The 21,741-nt window shown below is 40.8% G+C and overlaps 1 protein-coding gene across 3 annotated transcripts in view; it reads left to right on the top strand.

The window, feature by feature from the left end:
• LOC133662882 (uncharacterized) overlaps positions 1 to 21,741 on the top strand; it is a 67,206-nt gene that overhangs the window by 3,002 nt on the left and 42,463 nt on the right. For all 3 annotated transcript variants that reach the window (XR_009828182.1, XM_062067058.1, XM_062067059.1), the window contains exons 5-12: positions 6,857 to 6,921; positions 6,983 to 7,076; positions 8,680 to 8,949; positions 9,018 to 9,302; positions 13,099 to 13,335; positions 19,402 to 19,719; positions 19,785 to 19,888; positions 20,989 to 21,208. Coding sequence is in view for 2 of the 3 variants with exons in the window: in XM_062067058.1 (XP_061923042.1) it covers positions 6,857 to 6,921; positions 6,983 to 7,076; positions 8,680 to 8,949; positions 9,018 to 9,302; positions 13,099 to 13,335; positions 19,402 to 19,719; positions 19,785 to 19,888; positions 20,989 to 21,208 (1,593 nt within the window). In the remaining variant the exon portion in view is untranslated. The remainder of the gene's footprint in view (positions 1 to 6,856; positions 6,922 to 6,982; positions 7,077 to 8,679; positions 8,950 to 9,017; positions 9,303 to 13,098; positions 13,336 to 19,401; positions 19,720 to 19,784; positions 19,889 to 20,988; positions 21,209 to 21,741) is intronic.

Raw genomic sequence — 21,741 nt, 5'->3', positions numbered from 1 at the left:
TGGCGTAGGTGGAGCGCTAATGTTTTTATCATATCTCTGTGAGGTCCGGTTGCTAAGTTGCTAAGTTAGCTTCAGCGTTGTTAGCAAAAGCATTGCTAAGCTTTGCCAGGCTGAGAATTATTAACCGTGTAGTTACATGTCCATGGTTTAATAGTATTGTTGATCTTCTGTCTATCCTTCCAGCCAGGGATTTATGTATTTTGTTTCTATCTGCATTTGAGAACGATGCTATCACGTTAGCTCAGTAGCTAAGTGTGTCACCGATGTATTGTCGAGGAGATAAAAGTCACTGTGAATGTCCATTTCGCGTGCTCGACTCTCATTTTCAAGAGGATATAGTATCCGAGGTGGTTTAAAATACAAATCCGTGATCCACAATAGAAAAAGGAGAGAGTGTGGAATCCAATGAGCCAGCTTGTACCTATGTTACGGTCAGAGCGAAAAAAGATACGTCCTTCACTGCCACTCTAGTCATTCACTCTAACGTTCCTCATCCACAAATCTTTCATCCTCGCTCAAATTAATGGGGTAATCGTTGCTTTGTCGCTCCGAATCTCTCTCGCTCCATTGTAAACAACGGGGAATTGTGAGGAATACTACCTCCTGTGATGTCACGCTACTTCCGGTACAGGCAAGGCTTTTTTTTATCAGCGAGCAAAAGTTGCGAACTTTATCGTAGATTTTCTGTACTAAATCCTTTCAGCAAAAATATGGCAATCGCGAAATGATCAAGTATGACACATAGAATGGATCTGCTATTCCCGTTTAAATTTAAAAAATTCATTTCAGTAGGCCTTTAAGGCACGCCCCCAATATTGTTGTCCGGGTTGAAATCGGGAGAATGGTTGCCCCAGGAGATTTTCGGGAGGGGCACTGAAATTCGGGAGTCTCCCGGGAAAATCGGGAGGGTTGGCAAGTATACCTTATCCGTGTCCACACACAATGCCGCCGTTTAAGACCCCCTCCGTCCGCCGGCCGACGCAACACGACCTAGTACGCATGCGCGGAAAATGCACACGTCATAGTCACCTCCAGTGTTGCTTTGTGTGCAAGTTCTTAAATTTAACTTATCTGAACAGTATCCGGTGTTGTGGTTTTTCAATTATCTGGAATCCAGTGTGCTGTGGGGCCCTATTGTAGTGAATCACACCTGAGCCATCATAAATTAATCAAATCTTAATTAGACACGTAAACAATGTGATAAAGAACATTTTACATCAATCAAACTAGGGATGTAGATATCTGGTCAGGACACTCCTCACTCTTTTGCCTTCACCTTCATTGTCCATTCGTTTTTGGTGACTTTATGTACTCTGGGCCTAGACGTTGAGTATATAACGTGTAATAACTGATACAGTCTGCTTTGCCAGTCCAAAAGCATTCGCTGTTTTCCGTAGTTTCCCCTCGACAATAAGGTAATACAAAGCATGCGCTACCTTTTTTATCACATCCACGGGAGCCCGCATGCTCGTTGACTCTCCTTCGACAAATGGACAAAGTTTTTCGCTAAGTAGAATCACAGCTGACCTGGACATTGGAAAGGTCTCTTGCTGCCTGAGAAGTGTTGTATCCCAAATAGCAGCAATCGCTTTCTCTTAACTTATTCATGTGTGATTTCCACAAGCGTCTGCACTGCAAAAACTGAAATCTAAGTAAGATTAAATATCTCAAATAAGTGTGATATTTGCTTATTTCTGTCTAATAAGATAATTCTTCTCACTAAGCAGATTTTATGTTAGTGTTTTACTTGTTTTAAGGGTTTTGGTCCTAAATGATTTCAGTAAGATATTACAGCTTGTAGCTGAGATTTGATGACCTATATTGAGTAAAACATGCTTGAAACTAGAATATCAACTGTTGCAAAGCTGTGTCATCAACACTCACAAGTATAAAACTACTTTTTTAAAGTAATTTTTTATTTTAAGCATGAAAAAAAAACCATGACTTTGACACAATTTTCTCTCATAATTAAAACGGATGACAGCCAAATGGACTTTGCTGTTTTATTTTCAATGAAACAATAGAAAATACGTACTCATAAAGTAGTACAGTTGGCACAGTACAGTAAACTGACAGTTAATATTCAAACATTTAAGATGTGACATTTCTAACAATTTTGAACAGAAATAGTTCATGCACATTCAGATGAGTTCTTCAAAATTACAATTAAAAATTGTTTGGCCGGGGGCCGGGTTGTATATATGTGCACTAATTGATTGAAAGAGCTTTCTGGCGTCACTTCCTCTTAGGGCTGGGCGATATGGCCTTTTATTAATATCTCAATATTTTTAGGCCACGTCACGATACACGATATATATCTCGATATTTTGCCTTAGCCTTGAATTAACACTGGATGCATATAATCACACCATTATGATGAGTCTGTGTCTACATTAAAACATTCTTGTTCACACTGCATTAATATATGCTCATTTTAAACTTTCATGCAGAGAGGGAAATCACAACTGAGTCAATTTACCAAAAGTGTATTTATAAAACAGTTATTACGCAGTGGCACAAACAATCATGCCATTTCCAAAACAGAAAATGCAAGGTTGTCAGAGACATTTTAAAACAAGCTATTTGTGCACTTTTGTGCATGACGTCACTAAGATGACATATCAAAACACTAAATTAAAGTGTACTTTTTGTACAGAACGCCACTACAATAGTTAAAACAAATAAAGTGCACTTTTGTGCATGATATCACACAAGATATTTCAATAAGTGTCAAATAAAAATGAGCTGCATAATAGTAAATCAAATAGTGTATGTCCTTCGCTATGTGGTAGATTCCTGCAGACGTTATCTCCTTCTGTTGACTATTTTTTTCATACGGTGTTGATCTGTAAATTGTTGCTTCGGCATTTTGTGGGTGTGGCACCGGCCGGAGATGTTGACATGCGGAGTAAACAGTCTACAAATTAGTAGTGCTGCTACTTTTTGTAGCAACGCTATTGCCGCATACTTGACATATTACGGTTGTCTGTTCAACATAATCCCGCTTGAAGCCAAACCACCGCCAGACGATGGACCCCGTGCTTTTTTTCCTTGGGAATGAATTCTTCCTTCATTTGTTACCAGATTCGCACGTTCTCTCTCTCGTATTACCACTCGCACGCACCACTGCGCTAGCACCACAGCTAACGTTACCCATGCCGCTACCTCTCTGCTCCGCGAGGGTGTATGACGTTGCATGCGTGACAGTATGTGACGTATGTAACAAGGTGCGCTTGTTTAATGTGTCTGTGAGGAGAGACACTCATACACACAAAAGGGTTGTTTCTTTCTGTTATTAATATTCTGGTTCCTACATTATATATCAATATATATCAATACAGTCTGTAAGGGATACAGTTCGTAAGCACACATGATTGTGTGTGCTGCTGGTCCACTAATAGTACTAACCTTTAACAGTTAATTTTACTCATTTTCATTAATTACTAGTTTCTATGTAACTGTTTTTATATTGTTTTACTTTCTTTTTTATTCAAGAAAATGTTTTTAATGTATTTCTTATTTTCCATCCATCCATTTTCTACCGCTTATTCCCTTCGGGGTCGCGGGGGGCGCTGGAGCCTATCTCAGCTACAATCGGGCGGAAGGCAGGGTACACCCTGGACAAGTCGCCACCTCATCACAGGGCCAACACAGATAGACAGACAACATTCACACTCACATTCACACACTAGGGCCAATTTAGTGTTGCCAATCAACCTATCCCCAGGTGCATGTCTTTGGAGGTGGGAGGAAGCCGGAGTACCCGGAGGGAACCCACGCAGTCACGGGGAGGACATGCAAACTCCACACAGAAAGATCCCGAGGCCGGGATTGAACTCACGACTACTCAGGACCTTCGTATTGTGAGGCAGACGCACTAACCCCTCTGCCACCGCCCTGTTTGTTTTTTTTTATTTGATCAATTATCGCTTTCCGCCGGTGTTTTGTTTTGTTTGTTTGCCAGGTCAAATTTTCTTCCTCGTTTTTATTGGTCGTAAATTTTGATTCGCCGAAAGTTTTATCAATCAATACTGCCTCAGTTTGCACTCGGATAACTTTACCGCGAGGGGCTGTCAAAAGAAAGACTTGATGGTAAACACTAAGATGAGTGTAAAGTCAACCTTTTTAACTTCATCCTGTGCCATGTCTCCAGTAAATTACTTGTTTTAGTCTTTGTGAATCCATGCGAACTTCACTTTTATCTCCCGCTGAATCATTGTTCAAGAGTGGAGACAGGTTAGCTTCTAGCTAACCAGCACCTGACCAGACTCCTCCACCCCAAAAACGTACTTTGCAAGTCAACAAACAGGGAAAATATGTGCCTTTTGAAGTGTTAATGTACGAGGAGTGTTCAAAAGGAGTCTCTTGGAGAAGTGGCTGACAAGTTAGCAAGCGCATCGCTGACATTGACGTCATCACCGTCATTGTTTACTGAAGCAGAGATGCTGACTGTGCGTTATGATAAACGCGCATGCGTCGCCAGGCTCTGCTTTTTATCGATAAATGATAAATGGGTTATACTTGTATAGCGTTTTTCTACCTTCAAGGTACTCAAAGCGCTTTGACAGTATTTCCACATTCACCCATTCACACACACATTCACACACTGATGGCGGGAGCTGCCATGCAAGGCGCTAACCAGCAGCCATCAGGAGCAAGGGTGAAGTGTCTTGTCCAAGGACACAACGGACGTGACTAGGATGGTAGAAGGTTGGGATTGAACCCCAGTAACCAGCAACCGTCCGATTGCTGGCACGGCCACTCTACCAACTTCGCCACGCCGTCCCGATAGATTTATCAGATTAAATGTTTTATTATCTATAGCAGGGGTGTCAAAAGTGTGGCCCGGAGGCCATTTGCGGCCCGCAGCTAATGTTTTAAAGGCATATTCTAAAATTACTATTACAATTGTCGTTGTGGCTTGTGCAGCCCTTTGAGACACTTGTGATTTAGGGCTATATAAGTAAGCTTTGATTGAGTGAATAAACAAAAACATAACAAAAGTGGAATAAAAAAGCTTACAGGTGAGATGTAATTTAGAAAAAGTTGTAATGTTGACTAATAAAACAAAGCTGTTCTTTTCTTTAAAACTGTCATTGCTCAAAACACAATATTGAATGTTTTTATGAATTATTGACCTATTAAAGGCTCCGATTACTTCACATCAAATATTCCACTTTGAAAAATATTTTTTGTGGAAGACTTTGCATATTTTGTGTGTTTGCCATAAAAAATATATACTGTATTTTTCGGAGTATAAGTCGCACCGGCCGAAAATGCATACTAAAGAACGAAAAAAACATATAAGTCGCACTGGAGTATAAGTCGCATTTTTTGGGGAAATTTATTTGATAAAACCCAACACCAAGAATAGACATTTGAAAGGCAATTTAAAATAAATAAAGAATAGTGAACAACAGGCTGTATAAGTGTATGTTATATGAGGCATAAATAACCAACTGAGAAGGTGCCTGGTATGTTAACGTAACATATTATGGCAAGAGTCGTTCAAAGAACTAAAACATATAGAACATGCTATACGTTTACCAAACAATCTTTCACTCCTAATCGCTAAATCCCATTAAATCTTCTTCCTCTGTGTCGCTTCTAAACAACTCTGCCAACTCCAAAGGTATGCGCTGCTTCCTCTTGCCGTTTTCTGCTGCATATTTCACTACGTCCAGCTTGTAATCTGCAGTATATGATTTCCTTTTCGGTGCCATTTTTGTTCAGCCCTTCTCAGTTTTTATAAGTTACCGCCAATGTTGAAATGATCCATTTTTATAGCTACGGACGTAGTAGCAGGTAGCATCCCATGACCCACAATGCACGTCTGCCATGACGCACAATGCACTTCTGCCATGACCCGCCCCCGCCGAATTTTTATTGGTTGACGTGTGTGTGACGATTGCTGACATTCGCCTCGTCTCTTACGGGAATGAGATAATAATATTTGATATTTTACGGTAATGTGTTTAATAATTTCACACATAAGTCGCACCGGAGTATAAATCGCACCCCAGGCCAAACTATGAAAAAAAACTGTGACTTATAATCCGAAAAATACGGTAATATTGAATGTTTTTATGAATTATTGACCTATCAAAGGCTCCGATTACTTCACATCAAATATTCCATTTGAAAAATATTTTTTGTGGAAGACTTTGCATATTTTGTGTGTTTGCCATAAAAAATACATAGTTTTCTTTGACAAAAGGGGCAGAAAACAAAAAAACAACAGAAAAAACAAAACAAAACTTAGAATTGACGGATAGATCTGAAGTTAGAGTAGATAGTACTTTATTGATCCCCGAGAGGAATTTACATAATTAGGTTGATAATAAGTTGATGTATACTAGAGATTTAAGCGTTAAACAAATAATGCATGTATGCCCTGGCACACCATTGTCATCATTTCATAACCCAAGCAAAAAACTTTTTACACTTTTATACTGAAATAAATACACCTACAACTTATTAAATACAAGTATAGAAAAAACTACTGGCAGCGGTAAACTTTATATCCATGAAGGAAGGAAGAAAGTGAATGAATGTTTATAACTGAATACATTTACATATGCATAAAAACATTTTTTATTTTGTATTATTTTTTAAAATGAATTAACGTTTATCACAACCTTTTTCCAAGACACAATATAGAATGTGAGATATAACAGGATAATGCATACATTTATCATTTGTTTTCAAAACAGTTACAAAAAAGTGGGACCCCAAAAATTTACTGTGGGACCCCATTTTTATGACTTGATGGGGTGCCTGGGATCCCATTTTGAAAATTCCTAGCGCCAACACCGCAGATGCGTGTATTTCTAATGTGCTGATGTCTAATTGTCAGATGCCATGCAAACCAAAGTCAATGGGCGACAGAAACCGCAGAAACATCCAACATTTACCACACAGGTGAAGGAATAATAGCTTATTATTATGGTTCAATGTTAGAAAGACCTTCTCTTGTGTTTAGAGTATGCTGGATTTGTTGGACCCTTACGAGGACTTTCCTTGTAAAAATGGAACACTCTTCTTCTATCAGGAGGACAACTTCTTCCTGGCTCTGGGTAAGAATATGTGACTCTTTATGTATTTCATCTCTTACTGTGCTACTGTGTCTCACTTGGCACATTTCCATACTTCCTCTTAGCATTTTGAGAGCTCCGTAAAGTGCTCACTTTGACTGATTCAACGTTCAACACATGTTTCATGATGATGATCTTATTGTTGACAAAAAACAAAACAACATGTGATCCATCTTGAAAACTGCAGAAATATTATTCCTTAAACTTGTGTGTTGACCGTTTGTGAACACATACTTGTTTGAAATATGAATTACAGAAGAATGAGTGAATTTCAGAAACACCTTCCAGTAGGGCTGGGCGATATGGCCTTTTATTAATATCTCGATATTTGTAGGATACACGATATATATCTCGATATTTTGCCTTAGTCTTGAATGAAGACTTGATGCATATAATCACAGCAGTATGATGATTCTATGTGTCTACATTAAAACATTCGTGTTCATACTGCATTAATATATGCTAATTTTAAACTTTCATGCAGAGAGGGAAATTACAACTAAGTCAATTTAGCAAAAGTGTATTTATTAAACAGTTATTAAGCAGTGGCACAAACATTCATGTCATTTCAAAACAGAAAGTGCAAGATTGTCAGAGACATTTTAAAACAAGCTATTAGTGCACTTTTGTACATGATGTCACTAAGACTGCATATCAAAACACTAAATTAAAGTGCACTTTTTGTACAGAACGCCACTACAGTGTTTTAAAACAAATAAAGTGCACTTTTGTGCATGATGTCACACAAGATATTTAAATAACTGTCAAATAAAAATGAGCTGCATAATAGTAAATCAAATAGTGTATGTCCTTCGCTATGTGGTAGGTTCCTGCGGGTGTTATCTCCTTCTGTTGTTGACAATTTTTTTCATACGGTGTTGATCTGGAAATAGTTGCTTGGGCATTTTGTGGGTGTGGCACCAGCCAGAGATGTTGACATGCGGAGTTTCAAGCACTCTTCCATTTCTAGCGGGTGACTTTTCAAATGATGCTACACATTAGCAGTAATGCTAGTTTTTGTAGCAACGCTTTTGCCGCATACTTGACATATTACCGTTGTCTGTTCAACATCTTCCCGCTTGAAGCCAAACCACCGCCAGACGATGGACCCCGTGCAGTTTAAAAAAAAAATTAATTCTTCCTTAATTTGTTACCAGATTCACACCTTCTTTCTCTTGTATTACCACTCGCACCTCTCCGCTAGCATCACAGCTAACGTTGCCCATGCCGCTACCTCTCTGCTCCGCGAGGGCGTATGACGTTGCACGCGCGACAGTATGTGCGCTTGTTTTATGTCTCTGTGAGAAGGAGAGACAAGAAAGAGTGAGAAAAGCCTGTAGTGTAATGCCCGCAGCTAAAAGCAACTGCGTGAGAACGTATACTCGAATATCACGATATAGTCGATTTCTATATCGCACAGAGACAAACCCGCGATATATCAAGTATATTCCATATATAGCCCAGCCCTACCTTCATGGTTGATGCAAAATTCCAGTACTGTATATTTTAATGTCATCACGATTGCTGAGTCTATCAGTTTGTTGATCATCAAATTGATCTTTGATTGACTTTGTCACCATCCCAGGTCACTCTGCGAGTTACCCAATTGAAGTGCAGTCCAGGTCTTCCTCTACATTGTTGTTCTCGTGGAAGGAGAACCAGGCAGTCCCGGTTTCTGGCAGCAGCAACACTGGGACTCTGTACCGCTTGGACCCGAGCTTTGAAGACCCGCTGAGCAAGGAGATGAGCGCGGATGGCCAGTTTCACTTCACCAACCTGTCCTCCTGCACCCTCTATGTGATGTGTGTGGACATTACAGACGCTGACCTCGTCCCGTGCATCTCTTGCCTGACTGGTACGGCTTGCACAGATGACCGGATCATATTGACGGTGGCATTTATGAAAGTTGTATTATACCATCAGATCCAGTCGTTCCAATCCACTTTGAGGTTAGTCGGTGGAACAGCAGCAGCATATCTTTGACCTGGGACTTCCCTGAGAGATCCAGGTTCTCCTCCTTCCTGCTGACATCGTTCCATCTGAAGGGCACGCAGCGCATGGTTGAGGACATGCACGCCACCAGCAACTTTACGCTGACTTTGTCTGAGTTGCAGCCCTGCGCCCAGCTCACGTTTGGCCTGCAAAGCGTCTGCCGGGCAGGGAGTGAGAGGCGCTACAGTGAAATGATCTTCAACCATGGAAACGCTGGTGAGCTCGTTAGAATGTTTGACGTTTCGTCACGGCACAGGAGGTGAACATAGGGCTCCAAAAGGCATGTGATTTGGCAATGCATTGTGGGGGGCAGCCATTGTTGCTGGACAAAGTTGTTGTTAAATACATTAACTGTGGGGGAAAAAAAAAAAAGTACTGCATTGACGGTATTACAAACTCTGTTTCCATATGAGTTGGGAAATTGTTTTAGATGTAAATATAAACGGAATACAATGATTTGCAAATCCTTTTCAACCCATATTCAATTGAATGCACTACAAAGACGAGATATTTGATGTTCAAACTCATAAACTTTATTTTTATTTTGCAAATAATAATTAACTTAGAATTTCATGGCTGCAACACGTGCCAAAGTAGTTGGGAAAGGGCATGTTCACCACTGTGTTACATGGCCTTTCCTTTTAACAGCACTCTGTAAACGTTTGGGAACTGAGGAGACACATTTTTTAAGCTTCTCAGGTGGAATTCTTTCCCATTCTTGCTTGATGTACAGCTTAAGTTGTTCAACAGTCCGGGCGTCTCCGTTGTGGTATTTTAGGCTTCATAATGTGCCACACATTTTCAATGGGAGACAGGTCTGGACTACAGGCAGGCCAGTCTAGTACCCGCACTCTTTTACTATGAAGCCACGTTGATGTAACACGTGGCTTGGCATTGTCTTGCTGAAATAAGCAGGGGCGTCCATGGTAACGTTGCTTGGATGGCAACATACACTACCGTTCAAAAGTTTGGGGTCACATTGAAATGTCCTTATTTCTGAAGGAAAAGCACTGTACTTTTCAATGAAGATAACTTTAAACTAGTCTTAACTTTAAAGAAATACACTCTATACATTGCTAATGTGGTAAATGACTATTCTAGCTGAAAATGTCTGGTTTTTGGTGCAATATCTACATAGGTGTATAGAGGCCCATTTCCAGCAACTATCACTCCAGTGTTCTAATGATACAATGTGTTTGCTCATTGGCTCAGAAGGCTGATTGATGATTAGAAAACCCTTGTGCAATCATGTTCACACATCTGAAAACAGTTTAGCTCGTTACAGAAGCTACAAAACTGACCTTCCTTTGAGCAGATTGAGTTTCTGGAGCATCACATTTGTGGGGTCAATTAAACGCTCAAAATGGCCAGAAACAGAACTTTCATCTGAAACTCGACAGTCTATTCTTGTTCTTAGAGATGAAGGCTAATCCACAAAATTGTTTGGGTGACCCCAAACTTTTGAACGGTAGTGTATGTTGCTCCAAAACCTGTATGTACCTTTCAGCATTAATGGCACCTTCACAGATGTGTAAGTTACCCATGTCTTGGGCACTAATACACCCCCATACCATCACAGATGCTGGCTTTTCAACTTTGCGCCTATAACAATCCGGATGGTTCTTTTCCTCTTTGGTCCGTAGGACACGACGTCCACAGTTTCCAAAAACAATTTGAAATGTGGACTCGTCAGACCACAGAACACTTTTCCACTTTGTATCAGTCCATCTTAGATGAGCTCAGGCCCAGCGAAGCCGACGGCGTTTCTGGGTGTTGTTGATAAACGGTTTTCGCCTTGCATAGGAGAGTTTTAACTTGCACTTACAGATGTAGCGACCAACTGTAGTTACTGACAGTGGGTTTCTGAAGTGTTCCTGAGCCCATGTGATGATATCCTTTACACCAGGGGTGGGCAATTAATTTTCACCGGGGGCCGCATAAGCAACCCGAGCACTGCTGGAGGGCCACACGACAATATTTCAATTAAATTTTGCTCAATATTATTTTTGATATACCATAAGATAAATAATAATGATGATAATAATTAATAATAATAATAATAACTTCATTTAACCTAACTTAACTTTATACAAAAGCAGATTGCTTTTTAAGGTCACTTTATCCTGCATTATCCAACATTTTTCCCCATCAGATTTGGACAACCATCTGTTGTTAAAAATAGTTTTTAATCATATTTATTCTATATTGTTTTTTATATTGGTTTTATATGTAATTGTTTTTTCTTTTTATTCAGTCATTGGTGGAGCTAAGGATAATATTTGAATATTGTTTGTAATATTGTTGTGCAGCACTTTGGAAACATTTTGTTGTTTAAATGTGCTATATAAATAAAGTGGATTGGATTGTCACACCTGCCAGCTTGTCCCAACACGCATTTACCTCTGTGAACAAGTCATTACCTGTGGTTGTCTCTTTAATTGACTGCATCAGAGCTCTCATCCAAAGTTAGCAAAAAACAGTCCATGTCTCCGGGCATTATCAGCGCAACAAAGTCCAATAAGCACTCCTTAATAAACTCTCTGTCAGAAAACGCCTTACTTTTTCTGGCGCTTTTGTGAGAAATGACGAAACTTGTCTTGACGGCTGCATCTCTGGGGGTGTGAAATATGGCACAAAGTCCTTGTTGGGTTTGCAGTTTTACCATCAACGCATCAGCCTCCCTTGCGCGCGCTTAATCAGACACATTCCGGTATTTTCCCTCGTGTTTCTTTGTGTAGTGGCGATTAAAATGATATTTAAACACAGCAACCTGTGTACCACACATTAAGCACACGGCTTTACCATTAATTTATGTAAAGAAATACTTGGCAGTCCATGTCTTGTTGGAAACACGCCATTCCTCATCAACTTTTCTTTTTTTAGCGTCTCATCACTTGTCTCTATGCACCTTCACTCACAGGTTCCCCCCGGACATACGGCATAAATAACACATTTCAAAATAAAAGCAGCACAGTTGTATTGCGCGCACGACATAGATGTTTTTTAAACTTTATTTTGTAATTTGTAATTGCGCCGTTCAATTCACTCACAATCGCACACGCGCATACGTCCACACGGAAGTAATACAAATAACGCTTTTCAAAACAAAAGCAGCACCGTTGTATTGCACACTCGACATAGATACTTTTTGAAATTTATTTTGTAATTTATGATTGGCCTCACGCGGGCCGGACAGGGATGCGCAAAGGGCCGGATGCGGCCCGCGGGCCGTACAATGCCCAGGTCTGCTTTACACACTGATGTCGCTTGTTGGTGCGGTACAGCCTGAGGGATCGAAGGTCACGGGCTTAGCTGCTTACGTGCAGTGATTGCATAGATTCTCTGAACCCTTTGATGATATTACGGAGCGTAGATGGTGAAATCCCTAAATTCCTTGCAATAGCTGGTTGAGAAAGGTTTTTCTTAAACTGTTCAACAATTTGCTCACGCATTTGTTGACAAAGTGGTGACCCTCGCCCCATCCTTGTTTGTGAATGACTGAGCATTTCATGGAATCTACTTTTATACCCAATCATGGCACCCACCTGTTCCCAATTTGCCTGTTCACCTGTGGGATGTTCCAAATAAGTGTTTGATGAGCATTCCTCAACTTTATCAGTATTTATTGCCACCTTTCCCAACTTCTTTGTCACGTGTTGCTGGCATCAAATTCTAAAGTTAATGATTATTTGCAAAAAAAAAAAAAGTTTATCAGTTTGAACATCAAATATGTTGTCTTTGTAGCATATTCAACTGAATATGCGTTGAAAATGATTTGCAAATCATTGTATTCAGATTATATTTACATCTAACACAATTTCCCAACTCATGAAAACGGGGTTTGTATTTCCAGGCCAATTAAAGTGAAGTGGTAGACCAGATGTGCCCCTCAGGCCCTGAATTTGACACCCGTGCCCTAGACTGTCTTTGTTTCAAAAGTCTATTTGACATGACAGGGGACCTTTTTGAAATCCAGACCTATTCCGCTAAGCTGCTGCCATTTGCACCGCAGCTCACTCCGGCATTGAGACCTTGCGTATGATCTCGCGAGGCCCCGACAACTACACGCTGGGCTGGGAGGTGAAGAGCACCCGCTCCAACCCCATGTTCAAGATCTTCCATGAGGACACCCTGCAGAGCATCACCCACGCTAACAACTACACGGTGAAGGGGCTGCAGCCCTGCCGCCGCTATCGTGCAAGAGTGGAAGCAGCTTGTGGGGAGACTATGACGCTGCAGGTGCACACAGGTAATTGTTGGTGATGGCCAATCATCTTCGTCAATATCGGTACGCTCGACCACCAGAAGGTCAACCTGAAAATTAGACATCGACCATCGACCTATGTGGTTTTTTTAGTTTTGATGCCAATTATTAGTGATGGAAGAGGCCGATAATGATATTTAGAGCGGATATTAATTTGCAGTAGAAGTGACAAATTGGCGTTAAAATGTAGAATAATACTAACACAAACACCAACTTTGTTTAAACGCATGAAGCATGTTTATTTACAAAAAAAATACAGGGAGTTCCTTGGCACAGTATCATCTCTTATGAAGGTGAATAAAAATAAGAATAAATAAATAACTCCCTGAAGTTTGTTCCTAGTAGTTGTGACATGTAGAGGACTGCCATGTTTGAGTTTTCTGATTTTACGGAGCTTCTACTTTCTCCACGGCGAGTTTGACCATCCTGCCTAAGACCTCCACTTCTGATTGGCTCTGCCTCTTACTCGTGTGCAGTTAGCGTAACCAATTAGATGGCGGAACAAAGGTGGAGACGGAGCCAAACTGACCACTTTTTTTAACGTTTCTGTCCGATTAAAACATGGCAGACGCTTGTTTGAAACGATAGTGATGATAACAATGGAGGTTAGATATTACTGTTCATTATCAATGTCTAAACAATTTTAAAAAGCTGATATAACTCAAAATGCTAAATATTAGCGCTGACAATCGGTCGATCCCTGCTGGGTAGAGATGTCCGATAATGGCTTTTTTGCCGATATCCGATATTCCGTTATTGTCCAACTCTTAATTACCGATTCCGATATCAACCGATACCGATATATACAGTCGTGGGATTAACACATTATTATTATGCCTAATTTTGTTGTGATGCCCCGCTGGATGCATTAAACAATGTAACAAGGTTTTCCAAAATAAATCAACTCAAGTTATGGAAAAAAATGCCAACATGGCACTGCCATATTTATTATTGAAGTCAAAGTGCATTATTTTTTTTAACATGCCTCAAAACAGCAGCTTGGAATTTGGGAAATGCTCTACCTGAGAGAGCATAAAGGAGGTTGAGGTGGGTGGGGTTGGGGGGGCGGGGTTGAGTTGCGGGGAGGGGGTTAGCGGGGGTGTATATTGTAGCGTCCCGGAAGAGTTAGTGCTGCAAGGGGTTTTGGGTATTTGTTCTGTTGTGTTTATGTTGTGTTACGGTGCAGATGTTCTCCCGAAATGTTTGTCATTCTTGTTTGGTGTGGGTTCACAGTGTGGCGCATATTTGTAACAGTGTTAAAGTTGTTTATACGGCCAGCCTCAGTGTGACCTGTATGGCTGTTGACCAAGTATGCTTTGCATTCACTTGTGTGTGTGAAAAGCCGTAGATATTATGTGACTGGGCCGGCACGCAAAGGCAGTGCCTTTAAGGTTTATTGGCGCTCTGTACTTCTCCCTACGTCCGTGTACACAGCGGCGTTTTAAAAAGTCATAAATTTTACTTTTTTAAACGATACCGATCATTTTGTAACCGATACCGATAATTTCCGATATTGCATTTTAAAGCATTTATCGGCCGATAATATCGGCAGTCCGATATTATCGGACATCCCTACTGCTGGGAATATGAAATCAGGAAATTAGAGATTGACAGATATGTTGTTGTTTTTTCAGGGCTGCTACCGATTAATAGTAGTCAAGGAGGCTGATGATCGATATTTTGAGGTCATATTAATTTGCCGTAAAAGTTATTAAAGATTAATATTTTATGTCAGTAAACATCTGGACAAGGCTTTAAGTTGTTAAACATTATTTTTTAGGAAAAGTGGGACCAGTAGTGACATAATGTTTGATGTGATCATCTAAAAACATCAACAATCTTTATTACGTGTGTCTAAGAGGAACATCAACATTTTATTTCAAAATATGGAACATCTCCTGGGGAAATTGGTCAACATATGACATTTCTCTACATCACAATAACTCATCTACTCCATTGTATACCACATTATAACACGTTATGGTTTTAATACATTGTAAGGTTTCTGAAATATTGTCAGCATTTCAATAAAAACACTTCTGGACTCCTTCACGTAGGTTACAGTTTAGACATTTTTCAAGATGGCTGACATAATTTCTTCCTGGATGTTACAGAAAGTATGAGAATGTGTGAGCTGCTGCCTGCTCTTCTTTACTTATATAATCCTCTCATAGTTGTCAAGATAGTTACACAAAGTTTGCATTTTTGTCAGAGATATCTTTTCTGTCGTCTTCATGTCCAGCCATCTCTGTCCCGTTATTTGATTGAATCATGGAACATGAAACTTGTGGCGCTCCTTATAATGAACCCGCGCTGCGAGTGTTGCAGACGGAGGCATGTCGAGCGACTCCATCGCTGCAGTAATGAAAACATCCAGGAAGGAAAAACAGAAACGGGAATTTCCGTCCCAAAAAAATGCACGTTTTCATGTAAGCACAAGAGACGTACGGTACTGTAGGCAATCAGAATTGCAAGGAGAGAAAGGGGGCGTGGCCATGTGAGAAGAACTCAAATAAATGCGTTCTTAGATCTCAAAACCTATTTGGGGAGAATTGACAATGACAGTCATTTTTATTCCTAAGGGAATTTCTTTTTGAAGTGGGGCTTCAGCAAAAAGGTAACTTTTTTTCATGCAGGACAAAATGGCTGGTGCTTGATCAGTGCTTATTAATATCTACTTCACTAATAATTTTATTTTCAATTGCTAAATATTGTTACCATATTTGTATATATTTGCTGTTGTATTGTAAAAAAAAAAAAAAAGTCATCAAAATATCAGCAACAATAATCAGGTCCATGCCCACAGGAAATGGTTTTACAAACTGTGTAATATTTATAACGTTTAGATGTACTATGTATACAGTAGGGCTGCGAATCTTTGGGTGTCCCACGGTTCGATTCAATATCGATTCTTGGGGTCACGATTCGATTCAAAATCGATTTTTTTCGATTCAATGCGATTCTCGATTCAAAAACGATATTTTCCCGATTCAAAAGGATTCTCTATTCATTCAATACATAGGATTTCAGCAGGATCTACCCCAGTCTGCTGACATGCAAGCAGAGTAGTAGATTTTTTTAAAAAGCTTTTATAATTGTAAAGGACAATGTTTTATCAACTGATTGCAATAATGTAAATTTGTTTTAACTATTAAATGAACCAAAAATATGACTTATTTTATCTTTGTGAAAATATTGGACACAGTGTGTTGTCAAGCTTATGAGATGCGATGCAAGTGTAAGCCACTGTGACACTATTGTTCTTTTTTTTTAATATATAAATGTCTAATGATAATGTCAATGAGGGATTTTTAATCACTGCTATGTTGAAATTGTAACTAATAATGATACTGTTGTTGATAATATTCATTTTTGTTTCACTACTTTTGGATTGTTTTGTGTTGTGTTTGTGTCTCCTCTCAATTGCTCTGTTTATTGCAGTTCTGAGTGTTGCTGGGTCGGGTTTGGTTTTGGAATTGGATTGCATTGCTGTGTATTGTTTTGTTGGATTGATTAATTAAAGTTAATTTTTAAAATAAAAAATAGATTTTTTAAAAATGAGAATCGATTCTGAATCGCACAACGTGAGAATTGCGATTCGAATCCGAATCTATTTTTTTCCCACACCCCTAGTATACAGTATGATATAGTACCGTATTTTCCGGACTATAAGGCGCACTTAAAGGCCTACTGAAATGAAATTTTCTTATTTAAACGGGGATAGCAGGTCCATTCTATGTGTCATACTTGATCATTTCGCTATATTGCCATATTTTTGCTGAAAGGATTTAGTAAAGAACATTGACGATAAAGTTCGCAACTTTTGGTCACTGATAAAAAAGCCTTGCCTGTACAGGAAGTAGCATGACGTCACAGGTTGTGGAGCGCCTCACATCTGCACATTGTTTACAATCATTACCACCAGCAGCGAGAGCGATTCGGAACGAGAAAGCGACGATTACCCCATTAATTTGAGCGAGGATGAAAGATTTGTGGATGAGGAAAGTGAGAGTGAAGGATTAGAGGGCAGTGGAAGCGATTCAGATAGGGAAGATGCTGTGAGAGGCGGGTGGGACCTGATATTCAGCTGGGAATGACTAAAACAGTAAATAAACACAAGAAATATATATACTCTATTAGCCACAACACAACCAGGCTTGTATTTAATATGCCACAAATTAATCCCGCATAACAAACACCTCCCCCCTCCCGTCCATATAACCCACCAATACAACTCAAACACCCGCACAACACACTCAATCCCACAGCCCAAAGTACCGTTCACCTCCGTAAAGTTCATACAGCACATATATTTCCCCAAAGTTACGTATGTGACATGCACATAGCGGCACGCACGTACGGGCAAGCGATCAAATGTTTGGAAGCCAAAGCTGTGTACTCAGGGTAGCGCGTCTGCTATCCAATTTAAAGTCCTCCTGGTTGTGTTGCTGCAGCCAGCCGCCAATACACCGATCCCACCTACAGCTTTCTTCTTTGCTGTCTTCATTGTTCATTAAACAAATTGCAAAAGATTCACCAACACAGATGTCCAGAATACTGTCGAATTTTGCGATGAAAACAGACGACTTAATAGCTGGCCACAATGGTGTCCCAATATGTCCGCACAATCCGTGACGTCACGCGCAAACGTCAACATACCGAGACGTTTTCAGCCGAATATTTCGCGGGAAATTTAAAATTGCACTTTACTAATCTAACCCGGCCGTATTGGCATGTGTTGCAATGTTAAGATTTCATCATTGATATATAAACTATCAGACTGCGTGGTCGGTAGTAGTGGGTTTCAGTAGGCCTTTAAAATATTTTTTTTTCCCCTCAAAACTCGACAGTGCGCCTTGTACGGAATAATTCTGGTTTTGCTTACCGACCTCAAAGCAATTTTATTTGGTACATGGTGTAATAAGTGTGACCAGTAGATGACTGTCAAACACAAGAGATATGTGTAGACTGCATAATGATGGCAATATGACTCAAGTAAACAACACCAACATTTTATGTTACATTGAAATATAGAACATTACACACGGCGCTCAAAAATCTATCAAAATGTTTTAGTACGACTTTGGTAAGCTATGAAGCCGCACCGCTTGATGTGCATAGGAGTGTTATTATGGTGTGTGTATAAGGTAAGACATATTATCTGGCGTTTTGTTTCGCAATGTAATGTGAAAGTAAGGTGAGCCACGTAAATAAGACCACACACAAAACGGCGCATCCTGAAGCGACTGTCAAAGTGACTTGAGGATGATCTGTAAAACATAATCCATGCAACATTTTGACCAAATAACCACCATCACATGTTATGTAGACCACAAGGAAGTGTTTTCAATTTAGAAAAAAAAAAGATTATGATATGACTACTTTAATGCGCCCTATAATCCGGTGCGCCTTATATATGAAAAAAGCTCGAAAATAGACCGTTCATCGGCAGTGAGACTTATAATCCTGTGCGCCCTATGGTCCGGAAAATACGGTATTCAATATGTTTTCAGGTTTTGGTTTTTACTTCATACATTCAAGGTCAAACAAAAATAATCAACATAATATTCAAAGAAATCATGGATGAAAACTAAAATCAGTGCACTGAATTATACTGACAGGGTTGTTATTGTGGTTTTAGTTTGCAGTGCACTGAATCATACTGACAGGGTTGTTATTGTGGTTTTAGTTTGCAGTGCACTGAATCATACTGACAAGATTGTTATTGTGGTTTTAGTTTGCAGTGCACGGAATCATACTGACAGGGTTGTTATTGTGGTTTTAGTTTGCAGTGCACTGAATCATACTGACAGGATTGTTATTGTGGTTTTAGTTTGCAGTGCACTGAATCATACTGACAGGGTTGGTTTTGTGGTTTTAGTTTGCAGTGCACTGAATCAGACTGACAGGGTTGTTATTGTGGTTTTAGTTTGCAGTGCACTGACAAGTCTACTGCAAACAAATTTTCAGGTCATTTATGCTGACTGCACACAAAATACTCACTACTAAGTTACCTGACTTTGTTTTGTTGGCTCGTGTGCTAAAATCCAGTCCCCCGCGGCGTGCTGGCGCTCAGGTACCGCACAAACGACTCCACGGCGTCGTGGATCCCTGGCACGCACGCCTCCGCCTTGGTCTTTTCCTACGCCCTGTCCCTGGAGAACGGCAGCAGCCTCCAAGCGGGCAACTTGAGCGAGACGTGGCTCCGTCTGCCGGGGCTGCAAGACGGCCAGACCTACATCCTGGAGGTGTGGGAGCAGTGTGAGGCACACTGGAGGTCTGAGCGCACCACCTTGTGTTTCAAAGTGGACCGGTCCACCTACGGCTTCCTCGTGAGCGGTGTTGGACATCACGGCCATCTGAAAAAAGGTCACATGATTGCCCCTTTCAGATGAGTGCATTTATCTTAAAAGTGATTGATTTTGTCGCAGTAGAAGTTCATGCAATAAGGTTTGTGGTGCCGGGTTCCCTGCCTGAGGATGTGGACCACCAGATCTCCGAGGCAACCGCAGCAATGCTGGACAGCGTCCAAAATATGGTGAGATGTTCACTTCCTTTTGGCTTTCTTCTGTTGACTCATGCAAAAATGTAAAAAATGCCAGATTCAATCGACAAAATCAGTGAAAAAATGAAATGTGCTAAATGTTCTGATGTATGGGTGTGGCCTAAATGTTCTGCTGATGTATGTGTGTAGCCTAAATGTTCTGGCATATGGGTGTGGCCTGAATGTTCTGATGGTGTGTGTGTATCCTAAATGTTCTGATGATGGGTGTGGCCTAAATGTTCTGATGATATACGGGTGCGGCCTAAATGTTCTGATGATGTACGGGTGCCGCCTGAATGTCCTGATGTACGGGTGCGGCCTAAATGTTCTGATGATGTACGGGTCCGGCCTGAAAGTCCTGATGATGTACGGGTCCGGCCTGAAAGTCCTGATGATGTACGGGTGCAGCCTGATAGTCCTAATGATGTATGGGTGTGGCCTGAATGTTCTGATGATGTACGTGTCCGGCCTGAATTTCCTGATGATGTACGGGTGCAGCCTGATAGTCCTGATGATGTACGGGTGTGGCCTGAATGTTCTGATGATGTATGGCTGTGACCTAAATGTTCTGATGATGTATGGCTGTGACCTAAATGTTCTGATGATGTATGGGTGTGGCCTAAATGTTCTGATGTATGGCTGTGGCCTGAATGTTCGTATGGCTGTGGCCTGAATGTTCTGATGGCTGTGGCCTGAATGTTCTTGATGGGTGTGGCCTGAATGTTCTGATGGGTGTGGCCTGAATTGTCTGATATATGGCTGTGCCTTGAATGTTCTGATGGCTGTGGCCTAAATGTTCGGATGATGTATGGGTGTGGCCTAAATGTTCAGATGATGTATGGGTGTGGCCTAAATGTTCGGCTGATGTATGGGTGTGGCCTAAATGTTCGGATGATGGGTGGGTGTGGCCTAAATGTTGTGATGGATGGGTGTGGCCTTAATGTTGTGATGGATGGGTGTGGCCTAAATGTTCTGATGGATGGGTGTGGCCTAATTGTTCTGATGGGGGTGTGGCCTCAATGTTCTGAGGGGTTTGGTGCAAATGTTGTGATGATGGGCGTGGCCTAAATGTTGTGTTTGTGTGTGGCCTCCAGCTGCAGTTGTTGCTGAGTGATTTCCATCCAGCGGTGCGTGTTGAGCTAGCTTCAGTAGAACCTGCATCTGAGCCCAACAACACAGAGGTTCTTCTCATGCTTTTTGAGGCGGACCAACAAGAAGACTTCATGCCGCTGCCGGTGCAACTTCACATGGACTTCATAGAATCTCTACACAGCACTGATGTCTCCGTTAAAGATGGCGTCCTTTACTGGAACAGTAGGAGAGGAAACTTATTTACCATTGTTTCACATCGTTGTGTGTTTGTTGTGACAGGTGCAGATATGTGTGTCACACGTGTCCCCAGAATGCACATGTTTGTGTTTTTTTCTGGAATTGTGTGTTTGTTGTGTCAGGTGCAGATATGTGTGTCACACGTGTCCCCAGAATGCACATGGTTGTCTTTTGTGGAATTGTGTGTTTGTTGTGTCAGGTGCAGATGTGTGTGTCACACAGTCACACGTGTCCCCAGAATGCACATGGTTGTCTTTTGTGGAATTGTGTGTTTGTTGTGTTAGGTGCAGATGTGTGTGTCACATGTGTTCCCAGAATGCACATGGTTGTGTCTTTTGTGGAATTGTGTGTTTTGTGTGTTTGTTGGGTCAGGTGCAGATGTGTGTGTGTGTCACATGTGTCCCCAGAATGCAAATGGTTGTGTCTTTTGTGGAATTGTGTGTTTTGTGTGTTTGTTGTGTCAGGTACAGATGTGTGTGTGTCAACCAGTCACACATGTCCCCAGAATGCACATAGTT

Source organism: Entelurus aequoreus, linkage group LG12, assembly GCF_033978785.1.
Source record: "Entelurus aequoreus isolate RoL-2023_Sb linkage group LG12, RoL_Eaeq_v1.1, whole genome shotgun sequence".
In the NCBI taxonomy this organism is placed as follows: Eukaryota; Metazoa; Chordata; class Actinopteri; order Syngnathiformes; family Syngnathidae; genus Entelurus; species Entelurus aequoreus.
The sequence above is the reverse complement of the archived record's forward strand: the minus strand, read 5'-3'. Positions and strand labels throughout refer to the sequence as shown.